The following is a 19,942-nucleotide window of genomic DNA, read 5'->3' as shown; positions in this document are numbered from 1 at the left end:
TTATTTTGGACTCAATGTGTCGCATAATATGGGGCTACAGAAAATAAATATGAATTTTCCATTGAAATATTCATATAAATAAGATGTATTTTTTTCATCCATCAATCATAATTGTGACATCAATAACAATGTATTATTGGTCCTCAGTGAAAGCCCTGTGGTTGGGATCGAGCGCTCGGAGGTGAGCTCTAACTCATATCTCATATCTTGTATCTCATAAGACAGCTGATCCATTCAAATGAACTCTATTACATGGTCTGCGACTGAATATGTACTCGGTGTGTAGGCTACTTGAAGAAGGACGCGGGACAGTCCAGCTTCCCTTTCCGCTCTACGCGTCAACTATGCTCCTTTGGCGCAGTGTTTTTTTCAGTATACGCGCACGCGGGCCATCAAATCACACTGAGGCGAGAACGCAGCGCCAATATATGCGGGTAAAGTTTAAAAGTTACCAAACAGTAGGACTAGACATCTTTTCCACCAACGTAAGTCGATTATTGGGACGGTTAAAGCATGAAGTGCTAAGTATTTCAGCATGATCTGTCTGGTTTAGTGTAGAGGCAAATTAGTTGTCAGAGTTAAACCCGCCGCAAGTGTTGAGTCTTATCGGGTCGCGGTGTGTCTTCGGTGTTTCCATTGAACTTAACCCCCATTGAAGACCACAACACAGGCCTATTATTTACGATACTGGACAAGTTAGATTCTATTGGAAAAACCAAACTTTTGGATTGCTCAATTCGTAGAATTTGTGATCCCAACTAATCGAGTTACTAAGTGTTAGAGCTCTAGATAATATGTAACGTTAGTCCTTAATGAGATGTTGCATGGCGAAGAGACATATAAAGCATAACGTTAGCAGATAACGCGAAAGTGTTGAGTTCAGCGTTCAGTTGCAACACATGCCAGTTGCAGGGGCTATTTACGTTGACATACCACCCGCTGAAACCCATCTAAAAATAAACATACGGCCACCGCTTTAAAATGTCATCGCCAACAGCCTATTGGGAGTCATTTGTAAGATGTATGGCTGTCGAGTCACGACTGCTGGTTCACCCCCTGCTGACCCTTACCCACCCGCTACAAGCACCTGAGGGGAATTGATTGCAGCGCTTGTGTTTGCAAGTACCCCGAATGCCTTTTTTGTTATAGGTTAGGACTTGAGAACCACACAGGCCCCTAGAGCCTCCTCGCCTTGACCTGGGTCTTTTTGACCATGTCTTCCTCATATGCTGCAGCATTTTCAGCACTGTCCCTTAAGCCACAGGAAAATACAAAGCCTCCTCCCAGCCCTCCGCCTCCCTCAGACACAGAGGTTAGTCTTGTTAACGGTCCCCCCAACCAGCCCCACCATCCCACTATTCACCCAGCACCTGTGGTAGTTCCCCAAACAACCTCCTCTGAGCTTTTAGCACTTGAGGATGAACAGCAGGAGAGTTCAGAGGATTACTGTGTAGGTAAGTATGTCGTACTCTTTTGAAAAATGTAAAAGTAAAAAAAAAAAAAAAGACCATTTCATTACATTTATTTTGCTGACGCTTGGGTTCAAAGCGACTTACAGACTGTGTTGTAGGTGGCTACTACGCTGTGGACATTGGGGAGATCTTCATCGACCGCTACCAAGTGGTGAGGAAGCTGGGATGGGGTCATTTCTCCACAGTGTGGCTCTGCTGGGACATGGAGTGAGTCAGCCACCCACACAGTCGTTTGGTTCCAGTTCACATCATTCGTCTTATTAAAGTCGCAATGTGTCGCATTTCAACAAACTCCTAGCCTAAAGTAACCTGAACATATCCGTAGTCAATGTTGATCGATAGTGAGTTCAATAATGTAAGCATTTAAATCACATACACATACTATAACTGATATATTCTACAAATGACAAATGCTGGCGAGGCCCGTACCATTCTTTGTTTACAAGAATCAGACTATCAACACTCCTAAAACCCTTCCCTATTTACAGTGGCCGAGCTGGGCTAGGTCGCGTCACACAAGTGCACAGCCAGTTTGAGTGTGCTGAACACTGTTATTGAGTTTTTTTGATTCTGTAAATCTCCTGCCTACTTAATCTGAGGTGCTCAATCTAAAACATTGCGACTTTAATCCTAAAGATACAGTGTGCAGAATTTAGTGGCATCTAGCACAACACACTTGACAAAAAATTAAATATATCAAATCAATTTTAATGAGTTTATGATTCCATGAAAATCGAAATGATGTTTCAGTTCCATTTGAATGAGCCCTTTATATCTACATAGAGAGAGGGTCCTCTTCCCAGAACAGACAAATTTCCCTATAGAGAGGAAAGGTTTTTCATTAACAATCATAAACTATCTTACTTGTAAGCTATGATCTATGCTTTAACTGAAAAAATACTTGAAGTTTATAAATCTATCAAGGAACCTCGTCACTCTATGCTGTAAGTAGAGGGTCATTTTGGACCGGTAGAGGCCACAGTAGGTCGTATGAAAGGGAAGGTGTGGGGGGACGTTCGGTTGGTTGCAATATGCAACCTCACTGCTAGATGCCACTAAATCCTACAAAGTGCACCAGTTAATGTGACTCAAAATTGAAGGTGTCATTCTGTAAATGATTTGTGTTTAGGAAGAGCCACTTCGTTGCTCTGAAGGTGGTGAAGAGTGCGACAATATTCACAGAGACGGCTCTCGATGAGATCAAACTGCTGAAATGTGTCAGTTGGCCTTTTTCTTCCTTGGTTATTCATATCAAATGCAATCAACTACATTTTGCTAAGTTATTTCATTTCTATACATTTTGTATCTGCCATTAGTAAGCTAGATATTGGATGTTAATACCTGTATTGTCTTGCAACAACATGGTAGGGAAAATATTATTATTAATACATTCTTCTACTATTAATGCTACTACAACTTCCACTATTATTGCTAATAATACTTAATAATAAACAGAAAGATAGTTAATATAACTATTCATAAAATATATACACAAGTTATAAGTCTATAACTAAATATATATATATTTTTTGATTACATGCCTGCCAAAATGCAAAATATCAAAAAGCAAAACTTGCAAAGTTCAAAAACAGCTCTTCTAAATAGGACTCCTTAGAAGTTACAGCTACGTTGCAGTGTAGAAACAGATAATGTCCAAACAAAGTACCAAGCTCAGAATAAACCTCTGAATCTGAGTCTCTTCAGGGGATGTTAATCAACAACAATGAGCATCGGGATGCTGATGACCAATGTCATTGTTCACACCATTTGAAAAGTGGTTTCCAATTAAGAAGCTGCGATACAGCAGAATGTGGTTAGCGCTGATACAGAGATGTAGAAACAGCTGCTGTCCTCGTGACATGATCTTTATCTGGGGAACATGATAAACCGACCAGGGGTACGGTACATTTTAATATGGAACTATTCGATGCGATTCGATTCAATGTTCTAACGATCCGATTATTTTTTCAACCAATCAAATTGCTCGAAAAATCAGAACCCTGGATTAAAAAACAAATCTGAGCAGTCTGATTGGTTGAAAAAAATAATATTTAATGCACACACCAAATAAATACCAATTCAACACATGATGGTGTTTTTTTGTGCAAGTCAGTGACTTTCAATGTTCGCCTTTTTGAAAATAAAGGGTACATTCAAATGGCCTTTAATTAGATTGGTAATAGTTTCTGATTGGTTGAATTGAGACAAATGAGATTGCTCAAAATAAATTGATTTTTAAGACCAATCATATCGCTCGGAATATCTATATTATTTATATTTGTTTCTTTATGGCATGGGGAGAAAGACGTAGTTCTATACATTTAGAACTACATGTCTATTTTAATTGTATATAACTAACTTGATTTTGATTCTTTAATATTATTAGGCCTACTATCATCATTTTATAACACTACAACTGCAATCAGTGCTTCATTAAAGTTCAGTCCCCTTTTTGGTCAGACAACCATATATTTGCTTCTGAATCACTAGCGTTTAGTGATGTTTCTTTACGTTTTCTGTTATACCTTAAGGTGAGAGACAGCGACCCTAAGGACCCTACAAGAGAGAATGTGGTAAAGCTCATTGATGACTTCAGGGTCACCGGAGTGAACGGACAGCAACGTATCCTGTACTGATTGACTATGTTACACATCATGAACATTTCATAGATCCATGATATATAACAGATCATAACTATGTAGAATACTTGTCAGGCTTGTATATCTAACGTTTGTATAGTATCTGCTTCCATTGCTACCATTGTCAGGGGTTGGATATTAGGAACTGTGTGTGTGTGTGTGTGTGTGTGTGTGTGTGTGTGTGTGTGTGTGTGTGTGTGTGTGCATACAGTGGAACTATGAAAGTGCTTCCTTGATTTGATTGGTTGGCCAGACGTGTGCATGGTTCTGGAAGTGCTGGGCCACCAGCTCCTGAAGTGGATCATAAAGTCCAACTACCACGGCCTCCCGCTGCCCTGCGTGAGGAGCATCATCAAACAGGTGCCGTGGGCTCTCATACAAACCGGATCTCAGTGTGAAACTGATCCTAAAAGTGATACTAAGTCCAATTGTCGCTCCTTCAGGTTCTGCAGGGCTTGGATTATTTGCACACAAAATGCAAGATTATCCACACGGACATCAAGCCCGAGAACATCCTTTTGAGGGTGGACGAGGTTTACATTCAGAGACTAGCGGCCAACACCAAACTATGGCAGCTGCCCGAATCCCCAGCGTCCCCCAGCTCCTCGGGTAAGTGAAGCCTGATCTCATTTATTGATGAGTCTGCAGGGGTTTTTCTTTGTAAATTTGCTGTTTATGCACACTGATGCTGGAAATACTGAAACATTAAAAAAAAATGTTATGGGGTACGGAACGAGGGGACCCAAACGCTTGACACAGGGAGGCGGAGACGGAGTGAAAGGAAGTGGGTTTATTGGGACCGGGGTAAATGACAGCCTGGGCTAGGCAAGCAATGGTCAGACAGGCAAGGGTTTCGTTCCGGCAGGTAGGCAATCAGGCAGACAAGGCCTTGGCGACAGGCCGGTAGCCAGGCAGGCAAGGGTTCAGCGACAGGCGGGTAGTCAGGCAGGCAAGGGTTCAGTGACAGGTGGGTAGTAAGGCAGACAAGGGCTCGGCGACAGGCGGGTAGTCAGGCAGGGGAGGGTTCAGCGACAGGTAAGCAGGGTGCAGGCGGAGAGGGAAAAGGGTGACATGGGGAACAGGGTGAACGAGCAGATCTTGGTAGAGCGCTGATACTAACTGAGCAGTAGTACTAACTGGCGAACTGACACCGGCTGAATGGAGATCCCCGGCTGAAGTAGGGAGTAGAGATTGCGGATTGATGGCAGGCGTGTCGGGAGAACGAGGGCCAGTGGCGTCAAGCGACCACTAGATGGAGGTGTTGGACCATGTAGCAGGAGGCGGCGTAACAAAGACTTCAATATAATATTATATAATATATAAAATTGAATGAGTTTGCATTCTTTTTTGCATTTTTTTATATTAAGTATATATTTATTTTTTAACATGGTGGATATGTTGACTCTACTCCCTTACTAGAAAATACCAGCACCAGAGAGAAACAGGTGGGTATTTGATAAAAAAAAAAAATCTTTTAGTTTGATTCGGTATGTGAAGGTGTGTCTTGTTAACCACAGTGAATGCCCTTCACAGAGCCTTTTCAACCTGCTGGGGAAGCTCAACGGGGTTTTCCACACATTGGGAACGTGGGTAAGATTACTTCCGAACAATAGCCTTAATCCTCCTCCATTCTTAACCCAGTGTGAAATGTCACTCTATTGAGTTCTTGTTTCTGAATTGGCCTAATAAGTAGTCTGGCTATTGCCTAATAAGGGCTTTCGACCTCAGGCGCCTTATTTATACATGGCTGTTACACATTTTGCTCAGCCTCTCATGTAATCAAGCAAGCATGATTCTTTTTCCTTACGTTATGAAGTAAGCATAATCATTTTCTCCTTATAGTGTGATCATTTGATTATATTAGAAAATGAGTCAATTTATGGGTTAATTGTTCAATGGAAAGTGTAGTATACTATGCATGCAAATCAATTATTCAATAGATTTGACTGTTATTCAGGTCTCAAATTGCATTGACATTTTTTAAATGAATTCTAACGACTATTGGTTAGTTTAAAATAATAACAAACAGCTTCTTCTGAAACAAAAAAATGTGTTCATTTACAGAAGCTTAGTGAAATAAACTAAGTGTAACAACAGCAAAGCAGCAACCTACCTAACTTTAGTGAAATAAAGTGCAGGCTTGTGTCGGGGAGGGAGAGACGGAGAAGGGGGGATGCGAGGGAAAGATTGCGGATTGTACATTGGCTACCTGACGTGAGAGTTTAAGATGGTATTTTATTTAGATTTTTAACCAGAAAAATACATCGTTGAGCTTAGCAATCTCTTTTTCAAGTGTCCTGGCCAAGACAGGCAGTAGTAGCCTACAGTCACACGTAGCCCACACACAAAACATTAGAAAATAGACAGTAGACACAAACATTAGAATAACACAACAGTCGGCAGGGGGGTGGGGGGATGTCAATATCACAAGACATTTTGGAACGCCCAAGGAAGCGAGTAATAATAAAAAATGAATAAAGTTTAGCAAAAAAAGTGTAGTCTATAGACATAATGTCTAACCCTGGAGAGTGTATCGACGGCGGGGCCGCTATCTTCATCCTGCCGTTGTCTTGCAACTTCTGCGTCCGCATACGAGTGTGTGCGCATGCGTGTGTGTGTGTATGTGGTGTGCGTGTGTGGGTGCGTGCGGTGTGCGTGCGTGCTGTGTGTGTGAGCTGCAGGCTGCTTGGCCCTGGACCAAGTATGGAGGAGCAACCACTTTGCATGTTGCATTTTGCATTTTGCAGGCTTAAATCCACCAAACACTGCATAAATACATGCAAAGAAAAAGGGTTCCAAAAAGTGTTGTGACCTTCCAGCATCCAATTATATTCACACGTAATGAGCAGGCCTTTTTCAAGATCGAATTGACCTATCATTGTTAATATTATGAGATGCATACATGTAACATATTCTCTGTGTTGGCGTTCTCTGTGTCACACTGGGCACCGCCGGCTCTCCCGTCTGTTTCTCGGTCCTCAGACGGGCAGGGTCTCCCGGCGCCAGATGAGCAGACTGAGCAGGAAGGAGAACAGGAAGCGTGATGGCGTTGGAAGGGACGGCGAGGGGAGTCCAGCTGGCCGCGGTCAAGGATTCAAACGCCACGTGTCATTTGTTGATGACCTGACGCCGCCTGGCACCCCTAGCAACGACTGCCCTTTGAAGCAGCGACGCCGGCCCAACAAACCCTTTCACAGACGGAGCATGACGCTGTTGGAAGACCTCGACACGGAACGGAGCTACCCTGACACACTGCCCTCTCCCTGCTCTCTAACAGCAGTACGCTCCCCCAAGGCCCGGCCCCGATCTCTGTTGCTGCACCAGACTGCAGAGAACCACCAACAGACATCGCTGTCTTCGTCGTTACAAGGTCGGAATGATTGGACTATTATACCGATGTCTATTTTTAGCCATGTGTTGTTTTAAGGCCATTTCCACACTAATACAGGTATATTTGATCAAATAGATTTATTTGATCAGTTACCATAACAGTTTTTTGTAATTCTTATTTTTTTTTAAGGCTATTTTGCTGAAAGTCTAATTCAACAAGACTATGTTATACAGGTCTGGCTGAGGTGGGGCCGGTATCAGACGGAGACACTGTTGACTCAGACGTGCTTGTGAACCTGCTTAAGCCGGAGAACGCTGATAAGATCTTAATAAAGATTGCTGACCTTGGAAACGCCTGCTGGGTGGTAAGTGACAGACATTCCCAGCACCATGCTTTCCAAAGTAAAGTACACGAGTTTTTGAAACTCCTGTCAGTGTCCCAAAGCCTTTCACGTCAACGAAACACAAAAGATAATGTGACATGTTGGCATACTAACGATACTTCTAAACTGGCTCTGGCCTATGTAAAAGCTTTTCCTCTCAGTGAGGAATAGCTAAATAACGATAACATTGTACAGGGGAATGTGTCTACTTCACACCTTTTGTCTTGTCAGGAAAACGTCAAAAGGTATATAATTATGCATGCAAGTTGTGTGATCTGAATCAGTGCTTTGGTAGTTTGTAATGGGGGAGTGTAAGCCAGAAGGAAAAGTAGACTTGAGAGATTGAAATGGATTTCATGAAACATTATTTTCCGATTATTAACGCACACCTTGATAACCCTTAAGAACACTGTTTGAAGTAAATTACGGATTTTCTCTGGTCAGACCATTTACTGTGTGTTGAGCTCAGCTACAGCTAATATTAACAGCTATAAATAGCTAAACAATAGACTTTTTTGGATTGCAGCAGCTCTACCTTGAGCTGTGTGTACACAAAGTGTCCAGGCTTCCCCAACAGGTTCACAGTAAGATACTTAACCCATATGTTTTTACTTTACTCTAATTGTGGCTTGAAAGAGGGTATAGATACAAAGCACAATAACAAATACTGCTTCTTCGGTTGAATTCAGATAGAAAAACACACATATCCTGTCTGCTTGTGTCTGAGATTTAGGATAGGAGGTTTGTTGTTACTTGCGCATGCCACACAACTTGTTGCTAGCAACCATCAGTCCCATTCTGCTTCGCTAGAGCCTCGGTAGGGCTAAAGGAATCCTGAACAGCCCTTATACTCCTCCTGTCTTCCCTAAGAACAAGCACTTCAGTGAGGACATCCAGACGTGTCAGTACCGCTCGGTGGAGGTGCTGATCGGCGCTGACTACGGCCCGCCCGCCGACATCTGGAGCACCGCCTGCATGGTGAGCCCGGCCCCTCCCACCGCGGTCGGACGGCCCAGGGGATCCACACGCATTTCAAGTCAAGTCCGTTTTAGTTGTGAAGCCCTAAAGTACAGTTTGTCCGAAGGGCCTGAAACACTTTACTTTAGACATATTAGTGCCAAGTACCATGACCATCACACTTTCTCACACTTTCTTCTGTAACGTGACTAAGTGACTTAAGGCGTCCAACATACCTGCAAACTTGTCGCTTTATTGGCGATAATCGCCGTTTTCTTGGTCAATTGGGTCATTCACGTGAATCGCGTAGAATTGGAGTTTGTATTTTTTTTTGGGGGGGGGGGGGAAGACTGTCCTTCATATGCATGCCATGCAGGCTAGAATTGCGAAACATTATTGGATAATTCTTATAATTGACATTTCTCTGGGCCAATCGGAAACTCAGCACTTGCTTCAGAATCTTGAAGCACACAGCGCCAACTGAGCTCGCCTTTGGGTGAGACGCCTGGCTACCGCGCGAGTCTGACGGAAACTCTTGACGTCAATTTGAAGTAGGGGTGTACGGTATAAACGGTACAGAAAGTACACCAGTGTGAATTTGCGCTACGGTATGGATTTTGACGTTACCGTGAGACCGGTTTGACCGGTAGACAGTGTTGTGTGTAACGCGTAACAAAGTAAGTAACGCGTTAATACAGTAACCTAACTACTTTTTAATGTAAAAAGTAAAGTTACGCGCAACTACTGAAAATATGCTAACGAAACACAGTTCCTTTCTCAATTCGGCGCAACGTTACTTTTCCCAGGGACAGATTTGACAGCGATACTGCCTTCTCGGGCAGTATGCTATTGCGCAAGCACGCAGACGCACAGCAAGCGCGTCTGCGTGCTTGCGCAATAGAGTGGTGAAGTCACGCCCCTTCCGGTAGAGCCAATGGGACCTATGAGATCGGAAAATGTGAATGGGTTTCAATGGAGAGAAAGTAATTATCTTTTGCCCCGGATTACACATATGTTGTTTGTGGATTTAAATTATAATTCATGTTTCATGTCAAGAGTTTGACTGTTTATTGGGCAATTGTTCAGTTAAAGGCTGTAGAGAAAACAATGAGAAAGACTACACGTCTCGTATGTGACGTCCCGCTCCCTGCGACTGGCGTGGACAAGACCGACAATCTCCCCATCGGCATAACTGAAACTCTCTACATGCCCCGACTTATAATGGTTTTCACCTCTTTCGATGCTTTTATCCTCCTCTTGGAAAAAAGCAGTGAAGTGGAGCAGAGAGATCGCCATGTCTGTACCGGAGTTCCAAGTGCGGGTGGTGACGTTTATCATTTGCGTCGAGAACAGCGAAGAGCTGTAGTTCACATAGCAGCCTCACAGAAAGCCTAACATTATCAAACTTCTTCGCGAATTTTTTTAGTTTTCTTTGAATGAAAAATTATCATTTAAATCCAAAATCAACATATGTGTAATCCAGGGCATATGGGGACCAGAAAATAATTACTTTCTCTCCATCGAAACCCAGTCATATTTTTCAATCTCATAGGTCCCATGGGCTCTACCGGAAGGGGCGTGACGTCGCCACTCTATAGTCCCTTCACGATCTCTCATTCCACACCGTACGAGACATGCTGGTAGCGTGAAGCTGGCTCTGCATATCAGACATTGCTTCCGCAGGCATTTTGAAAGCCAGTCCTTAAGACAAAATGCCAGCGGTGGAACGAGATAACAAACGCTGTCACTGTTTACCTGTGTAAGGACATGGATCCCTTTCAAAATGTCGATAGAAAGGGCTTTAAAGAGATGGTCAAAACACTCGATCCCAGGTACGCGTTACCTGCCGGCACACACTTCAGCCAAATTGAGATGCCAAAACTATACGGCAAGGTCCGCAAGCAAGTGGAGAAACAAATCCATACTATTAAACATCAGTGTTTTTCAGAGACGGAAGTAACTTGAGAAAAGATTTTAATTTTTTTATGCAGTTTTTGTTGCCTTACAAGTATTTTACCCCTTCAGAAGCATTTATATCGAAATTAGAAGATAAAATTAAAATTATTATCACAAAATCATCACTAGAAATAAACAAGTTCACCCCACTCTGGCACAACCCAGTGTTCATGATACAGAAAAAAACTTTTCATTTCACCACATGGGCACAAAAAGGATTCACACATCTTCACCAACTATTTGAGAACAACCATTTCATGTTATTTAACACACTCACACAGAAATATGGGGTTGGGAGAGAACAATTCCTTCAATATTAACAACTTAGACTTAAAATTAAAGATAAAACCAGACTTACCAACAACACATTACAACCCTCTCAGCTTATAGAAGAACTTATGAAAATTAATAACTTAAAAAAATTAACCTCCCAGCTATATACAATGATTGCCAACTTAAATACTAAAATAACACTCCCAACAGCCAAGTGGGAAACTGACCTGGCCTTCTCGCCCAACCCTGATTACTGGGAACAAATCTGTGAAAATACATTTACCATGACCGATAACACAAACCTGCAGCTTATACAATATAAAGTCATTCACAGAACTCACATCACTCAAAGTAAAATGTTCAAAATGGGCCTAGCCAACACAGGTATCTGTTCACAATGCACTTTAGGTAGCACAGACGCCTATTTGCACGCCATATGGCTCTGTTAACCGGTTTCTGGATCACAGTCACAGAGACTCTGTCCACCATCCTGAGCTACAGAATCCCTCCTCTGTCGTCTGCTGTCTGTCTCTCACCTTGTTGTTGTATGTGTTATGTGTTACACTTTATCGTGGCGCTATAATCCCCCCTCCCCTTATATGGGTTCAGGACCTTACTAAAACAGGGTGAATCGTTACGGTAGGAAAATAGTAAATGCAATGTATTTAAATCTGAATGTAACATATTGTGTATGCTAGTGTATGGGGGTTGGGGGCGGGATAAAAAAAAAGAAGATAAAATTAACATACCGTGACTGTTACCATCTATGCCTCAAATTATACCGTGATAAACATTTTAGTCCATACCGTACACCCCTAATTTGAAGGAATTATCTTGTGTTAAATTAGAGGTAAGTCAAGCTTTTTGGAGCAAAAGCAACAGCTATTTGTTTGCTTGATTAAACTAACGTTAGCTACCGCTTTTTTGATATGATATAATTTACAATAATATTGTATTTTTATGACCGAGTCAACGCCGAGTAGCCTACTGCACGAACGTAGACCTTGCATAAAGTTAATAAATTCTAACAACATAGGGCTATTTAGATAATTTTTGATAATCTGGCAATGGTGTTGTTGTAGGCTAATACAACAACAGCAAATTTCTGTATAATAAAGGGCTACATTTTGCATTCAAGTCTGTCATTTGAAATCTTCCCATTGTATTGTGTGCTACAACCTCCGTAATGAATATTCACACTAAATCCCGCCCAGGGTAGCTCATAATTCGAGTTGCTGTATATCTCGAAACACCGATCGGTCCCCCCGTGACACTGTCACCTTTTTTCAGTGTTTAATTTGTAAAGTGGGAGGTCCCGGAGTGGATCCGGCGACAGTACAGGGGTTAGAGGTAATGAGACAAAAAAAAATACACTGCCTACTAGGGTTGTGCCGATGGACGATGTTATCGTCCGTCGTGATGGCTGACATCACGACGGAGGGCAACCATCGTGATGGCTCCCCCCCCCCCCCCCCCCCCGTCAGACACACACTAATCCTAGTCTCTTATATCTCTTATATAGTCTCTTATATAACCTAAATACTTTGCAGGGATTGCTCTGTAAATTAAATTGAGAATATAACTGATGCATTATGCATGCTATTTTAAATACGGTAGCCTTTGCTAGAGACGTGACGTGTTAGTCCCGCGGATTACACAGTGCCGTGTCGCCAAACTATGACTGTGCGGCTGGAGAAAATGTACAGAGATGCAGCAGCCTCCCTCCGTGAGATCCTGTCCTTAGCGCAGAAAGTTGCCATCACCACCAATGCTTGGAAAGCGTTGATTACGGAGTCGTGCGTGACCGTCACTTTTTACCGACTGGGTTGTGCAGAGTGCGATCCTGCAGACCCGCTCAATGCCGGAGAGGCACACTGCGGGAAACATGAATTTTCGTTTCCAAATATTTATTTAAAAACGAAAATATCTGTTTTAGTGTGTATATGTTCAATTAAATGGTTTTATATCTTAAACAAATTCCATTGCAAAGAGGAGGCGCGCAGGATCAATATCCTAATTAAAAATAATTAGTCGGCCAACGCTGACACATTTTGCAGATTGTAAATTGACATGAGATATTGTAAACGTTCACAATCCTGCTCTGTCATATTTAATTGATCATAATTTCTATTAACTTGTATGTGGTGCACACGCATGTGGTCATGCATGGTAACGTTTTTTCCTCTCTGCTTGTTCCTCTGATGAGCGAATTTCAAAAGTGTCGGGTTTGTTGGCCCGCAGCTTTTCAGTGCGTCAACAGATCTCCGACACTTTCAAATGACATTAAATCTTAATAAACAACATGAAATTATTGGGATTTGTTCTGTAAATTAATATATGCATATTATTATTTATTTTAAACATGTTTTAATTATTTTCATGAGAGGTAACGGATCTGCCCAAATAAGTACCGGAACACAGGGAGGCCAAAATTAAGAGGTGCCGGATCTTGTTCCGGCAGGATCCGGCTCAAATTAACCACTGTTTTTTTTACTTGGAGGAGTTTGCAGGTCTGCTGTAAACCTCATAATAACTATCAAACCTTGATCGAGCAACTTTCCCTACCTGTACCATTTGCAAGTTCAACTCGTATGAGAGACAAGGATAGCGTTTACTTAGTGAAGGAGATCAGGTCATTGTTGGTTCTCTGGACTGGTCTGATCTTGCCTGGATCTCTCCAGTCCCAGCAGGATCACGTTGATTCCGCTGATGTTTGTATGAGGCGTGTTAACCAACCAAACCAAACTGCAGTCGCAGTATTTGCCTTACTTAAACTTTTTTTTTGCAGATCTGTGGGCCTAAACTGCCAAGTTACTTTTAATGCTAAGACGGGGAGACGACTAGGGGCCCTATGTTAACGGTCTGAAACGCAAGTGAGTAGCGCCAAGCGCAAGTAGCTTTGTGGGCGGTTCTATGGCGATGTCTCTATTTTACCGGCGCATTAATGACTCTTGCGCCCGGCACAAATCTAAAAAGGGTCGGTCTGAAGTAGCCTAATTACCCGTAGGTGTGGTTTGGGCGTAACGTGCAATAAACCAATGAGAGTGCCAGCTCCCCTCCCCTTTAAGAGCCATGAGCGCATTTGAATCTGACAAGTTCATATTTTGACAGCGCGTCTGCAGTCTCCGATGAGACAGATGCACATGAATTTCAAACTTCAAATGGCTCAGTTTATGGCCAAATAATATGGCCTAATTCACACATGGAATAAGGTTTTCTTCCACAACTTCAGAAATACTGAGTCCTCAAATAAATTTCGGTAAAGAAAACTTAACACACATATGATATGCGGTAACTGTGGTTCTATTTAATGATATACACAATACATTATAAACCTCGTTTCTTATCAGTATTGTATGCATTATCGTTATCGACTTGTGTTCCTAGTATGCATGTGTCCCCCCGTTAATATACATTGCCATGGACTGTATTATGCGTGTTTAGTTTGCGTGTGTTTAAACAGATGGATGCACACACGCGCACCCGCATTCATTCATTCTTTTTAACACTCACTCGCGGTAAAATAATGTTTTCTCACGATAAAACAATGTTTTCTCACGATCAAATACTAATCAATCCTAAAAGTTATGGGCATGTACACGATGTCTGTGTCAAGAAAATATGTGTTTGCTGTACGGTGTTTGCAGATGCATTGATTTAAAAGTACAACTTATTACCGCTGTATCAGCTGTTCTTTCCCCAATAATTTACCAAGAATGTGTGGCTAGGTAGATGAGAGAAGCATAGTGTATGCTTGAGGTGCACAAGCAACATTATGCATGCGCCCTTAAAATAGCATCTGAACAACGCGCCACTGACTTTAAACCAGGTATTTCCTGGTTTGTGGCGCAAGTGGTTTCTGAAACTGCAAAATAGAACCAGGGAATGTTTGCGCCAGAACACGCCTCCTTTCGCCGAACCGCCCCTTGGGGCGCAAGATCATTCCCTAATTTACAAACTATTAACTTGTATGTGGTGCACACGCAGGCGCAGGAGGGAAAAGAACGCTCTGCGCCAGTTGCAAACTAGCAATGACACGTGCGCCAGTGATTAAGTCAATTGCGCCGGATGCAAGATAGGGCCCTAGGAGTTCAAAGAGCAATGACCAGAAGATAATATTCTCAAAGAGAACTAAAAGAGGATGAGACTTTTATAGCGTTTTTGGCGCCTTACTAATTGGACATATAAACTGGACTATACTCCTTTTCTGGATTGCCTAAGACAATAAGGAATTGACCTGTCAAACATTAAACCATGTGAGTTAAAAGGCAAAGAGATTTTTGATAAAAAAAAATCGATCGATCATCACACAATCGAGTGTGTGTGTGTGTGTCTTCTGATTGACAGGCCTTTGAGCTGGCCACGGGAGAGTATCTGTTCGAGCCTCAAGCAGCTGATGCCTTCTCACGAGATGAAGGTGTGTGTGTTTGGATGTGGGGGGGGTTTACTCTCTTCATTTCGGGGTTTTCTCAGCTGCTGCTCCCATGATATTTACTCACTATTTACTATTAAGTCATGTAGTAGACGCTCTTATCCAAAGCGTAGGTTCTCAAATACAAGGAATTTGTTTTAGTCTCGGTGGTGCATCACAATGAACATGTGAATTAAGTGAATGTGATTAAATGGACTGCATTTATACAGCCTTTTACCCAAAGCGCTTTACAATATTGCCTAACATTCACCCATTCATGCACACATTCACACACCGACAGCGGCGTCAGCCATGCAAGGCGACAGCCAGCTCGTCGGGAGCAGTTAGGGTTAGGTGCCTTGCTCAGGGACACACCGACACTCTTTTGACTAAATAGCGAACTAGCAACCTTGCGGTCACGACTCAACCCGCTCTACCTCCTGATCTACTGCCGCCCAGTAGCGGCACATGATTAAGTCATCACATGATTATGGGAATGTAATTAAGTGAATGTGATTAAGTTAATGTGACAGCCCCACAACGCTCACAGACCCTGACTATCTGTCCCCAGATCACATCGCCCACATCATGGAGCTGCTCGGACCACTTCCCACACAGTTCGCCCTCTCGGGGACCAGGTCCAAGCACTACTTCAACCGTAAAGGTGATTTTGTAAATAATAACAAGTCATTCACACAAAGTTCTTCCACATAGTATTCTGCATTACCTTTACGAAGCGTGAGCAACATTGATCCCTTTGAAAATTCCTTTGATATTTTCATAACAATCCCTTAATTGTACACATTTTTATTGCCATCAATTATTTATTAATCATTAGGTGAGTGCTGCATGCAGCAGCATTTTCTAGCAGTGTTGCCAGATTGGGCGGTGAGGCTAGAGCGTGAGGACATTTAGCAGTGTTGATTGGTTTTCCACCCAATTGGGCTACTTTTAAAGGGGGCCACCAGGTGTGAGTGTGATTAGCCTTTACAAGCCCCTTCTGACATCACTAGTGGGCGTGTCCTCCTAGATCTGTGCTGGATAGATCAGTCTACCAGCCTACCCAGTGGACTGAAGTAAACGTTGCTCATCTATCCAGCACAGATCTAGGTGGACACGCCCACTAGTGATGTCAGAAGGGGCAACTTGTAACGTCTTGTAAGGGCTAATCACACTCAAACCTGGTGGTATAATATGTCCCCTTTAATCATGTTAGGCTGGAAAAATTATGTTAGGATGCGGGTAATTACAATTTTGGCTGTTTTTGAAAAAAACTGCTGGACTATTATAATTACAGCTGGTAACAGCTTTTAGCTTTCTAACCAAAGATTTAGGCCTATAATATATGCAGCAGTAAACAACACCCTGTTTTACTGAGGCAACAACATCCTTACAGAGACACAAATCGAACCGCTGTGCAATACTGGAATAGAACAAAGCAATACAAATACGATAAACATAGTAGCAGGAAATAATAACAGCAATGATGCCACAGCAGCACAATCATAAATACATATTCTTATTCTTAAGAAGTTTTTCTTCCTTGTTTTGCTGACAGAGAACTCCTTAATGAGGCTGGTCAAATACAATTTGCGCAGAATATCACTCTCAATGGACAGATTAGAGACAAGAGATCCAGTCTGTTTTGGCCCATCACTGATCTCAGTCTATCTCGAAATAGCGGCAATTTTAAAATGAGCGCTTCCCACTGGCTCTCCGACTATGGCACTCCCACAGTCGGAGAGCCATATCGACAAATGGAAATTTTGTACTTCTCGCTTTTTCGACATTTTGGCGCTATGCTGGCCAGTAAACATGACATAGTAACAAAATTGTCTTTAAGAACTGGCCACATCACAAATCTACCCAATCCGCTGCTTCATTTTTTAATGTTTCTTGTTGTTGGCCAATGGGGGTCATGTTTTTTTTATTTGCAAATAAATTATTTGATATCCTTGCAGACATGGGCCCTCTAAACGCGGAATAAAAGGTGAAGATGCGACGCCACTTTTGTGTCTTCTGTTCAGACCGTCATCATGTAAATGTAGCCTAAAGGGAACTTCTTCATTAACCATTTTTCCTTCATAATTAACTCTGTCATATTTATATTTCTTCCATTAGTGTTCTTGACTACAAATGTTTAATTTCCCCAGAATTTCAAAGATTTTTCAGGTATATGCTTTGAAGAAAGCCCTTAATTCACTTGAGAAATGTGTGCTTTGAGTTTTCTGGATGTTATGTGCTTATCAATAGACATTTTGACCATGTGAATGAGGCTCAGGTTTATAAGCGGAACATCTTTCCTTAAATATGACAATTATATGTTATATTTATATGTCTGCCATTAGTTTGTTCTTGACTTTTAATTTTGCTCGGACCCCGTTAATCACCGCTTGCGGTTATATTCTTTTATTGTGATTGTTGAAGCAGTTTGTGAACTAAGTATAATAATGAAGTTAGTTTGTAGTTGAAGTGTTGTTGCTACTGTAAGCACATCTACTGTTCTTCATTAGTCTTCTGTTTGCCAGTTTTTTGTGCAGTTAACTGCTCCTGCATACTTTCAGCTACAGAAATCATTCAACTTTCAAAACGTCCATCTCTTTAACGACATCTCCTTAATGGCTATCTATCAGCGTTTTTTAACTCTTTCACCTTTTTAAACTATTACATTTTTTCTGCATTTTTTTTTACAATGCAAGTCAATACATTGTAACTACTTCAGACATCGTAACTTGGTCAGTTTTCAATGCTAACCTTCGTTCAAACCATTTAACAAATCAACACACTTGTATCTTCAATAATCTGATTACCTTTATACTTTTTTCAGAATCACAATTTAAGTTCCATATCGGCTTCGTTTTCAGTTGGTCTCATTGATATACGCTGAGGTTAGAGCGCTGAGGACATGCAGGTAGTGTTGCCAGATTTGGCATTTTTTCCCACAGAATTGGACTACTTTATACGACGTTCAGGCAGCGATGACGCTAGCGTTGACGTTAGCGCTGATGTTAGCATTCAGCAACCACACTCTCACAATCGTTAGGACGAAACGCATTCTAGTTGATGTGTGTACACCACTGTGTACTTTACTTTATCCAATCAATGCAAACAGGCAGCAGCTCACTCGTAATGTTCTGTAAATGATATACTTTTTTGTTATATTATTTAATTGTATTACTCTCCCATCTATTTATTCTGCCATGACTGACACACTTGTGTATATTTATTAAAGCTCTGCTGTAGCTCAGGAATTAGCCTCACAGGATTAATCAAGTGTTTTCCTATCTCAGGACAACTGCGCCGCATCTCCAAGCTGAAGCCGTGGAGCCTGTGTGAGATCCTGCAGGATAAGTTTGAGTGGCGACGGGATCAGGCGGCCCAGTTCAGCTCCTTCCTGCTCACCATGCTGGAACCCCAGCCGGGAAAGAGGGCCACGGCTACACAGTGTTTACGACACCCCTGGCTGGTGGCCGTCTCATAGACAGACCAAAACCCGTAGCGTGTACTTCTCACTACACGCACTTGTTGCATTGTGGTCAAGGGTGGATTACCGCACGGGCATACCGGGCATATGCCCAGGGGCCCAAGGGCTCAGGGGGGCCCTAAGTCAGAGCTTCTGTGGGAAGTCGCTGTTAGTAACTTTTAATGTTGCATAGTCGAAGCAATCAGTAGAGAAATACAAAAATTCAAGCGAGTAAAAAAAAAAAGATTACTAGGGGACACTATTTCAGTTTGTGAATTTGAGACCGGTAAGTCACAGGTCACGAACAAGGCACTGTGATGTAAACATGGAGCAACGGCGAACGGTTGTAACGGTGAACTCTAAGTGGAACAGCTAAGCGAAAAAAAAGAAACAAGAGAAAATGTATTTGCTGTTGACTTTTATTGAGGCCCCCGTGCCTGCACAGTTTACTTAGATCCGTCGCTTTCTTATTGAACAGCCTCAAGATAATTATATTTGACTATTCTTAATTTTATAAACTAACGAAATTCGTTCAAATCGCCAAAAATGGCGACCCTTGTAAATCCTGTTTTGTGGGGGGGGAATGCGGAGTCCATGTGCCCAGGGGCCCGATATCTCATAATCCGTCTATGATTGTGGTGTAATCATTTATTCACTTTTTATGGCTTCCGCCATGTTGCGACTTTCGGCACTTACAAAATATTGGACGTGCCAGAAGCTTGGAAATAGTTGTTTGCGGAGCAGTGCGTTTTCTCAATCAATTATTTCTCAAAACCTTGCAGTTATTTGCAACTGCGATGCATGAATTATGCTGCTTTATCATCAGCCTGAGGACATGACCCATGACGCTATTTTCGTTATTCACAATAAATCAACTCATTATGATCAGTGTGTGTTTATTTTTTCTCGTGCGTTTCCTCCTGAGAACGACCAAAGCAAAAATAAGTAAGCAATAATATCTAGAATCATGGAAGTGAAATGACAATAGCTCTGTTACTCCATAATTGCAAAAATTGGTTATCGCAAATAGACCTTGTTGATCAACAGTAGCCGTGTAG

The 19,942-nt window shown here is 42.1% G+C and overlaps 1 protein-coding gene across 2 annotated transcripts; it reads left to right on the top strand.

The window, feature by feature from the left end:
* The first annotated feature begins 1,102 nt into the window (after positions 1–1,102).
* On the top strand, positions 1,103–19,504 carry LOC307083410 (SRSF protein kinase 3-like). 2 transcript variants are annotated; one of them, XM_079747285.1, is made up of 14 exons: positions 1,103–1,454; positions 1,571–1,679; positions 2,602–2,689; positions 4,004–4,094; positions 4,365–4,471; positions 4,555–4,720; positions 5,531–5,556; positions 5,645–5,701; positions 7,094–7,481; positions 7,676–7,806; positions 8,695–8,802; positions 15,358–15,427; positions 15,993–16,085; positions 18,712–19,504. In XM_079747285.1, exons 1-14 carry the CDS (start codon positions 1,214–1,216, stop codon positions 18,900–18,902), a joined length of 1,866 nt encoding a protein of 621 aa, XP_079603411.1. In that variant the 5' UTR covers positions 1,103–1,213; the 3' UTR covers positions 18,903–19,504. The 2 variants fall into 2 exon arrangements, with proteins under 2 accessions (XP_079603411.1, XP_079603412.1); XM_079747286.1 differs by lacking the exon at positions 15,358–15,427 and having other exon boundaries at positions 18,712–18,849.
* The last annotated feature ends 438 nt before the right edge of the window (positions 19,505–19,942 follow it).

Source organism: Pollachius pollachius (assembly GCF_949987615.1).
Source record: "Pollachius pollachius genome assembly, chromosome: 12".
In the NCBI taxonomy this organism is placed as follows: Eukaryota; Metazoa; Chordata; class Actinopteri; order Gadiformes; family Gadidae; genus Pollachius; species Pollachius pollachius.
This window is presented reverse-complemented; position numbering and strand designations above follow the sequence as displayed.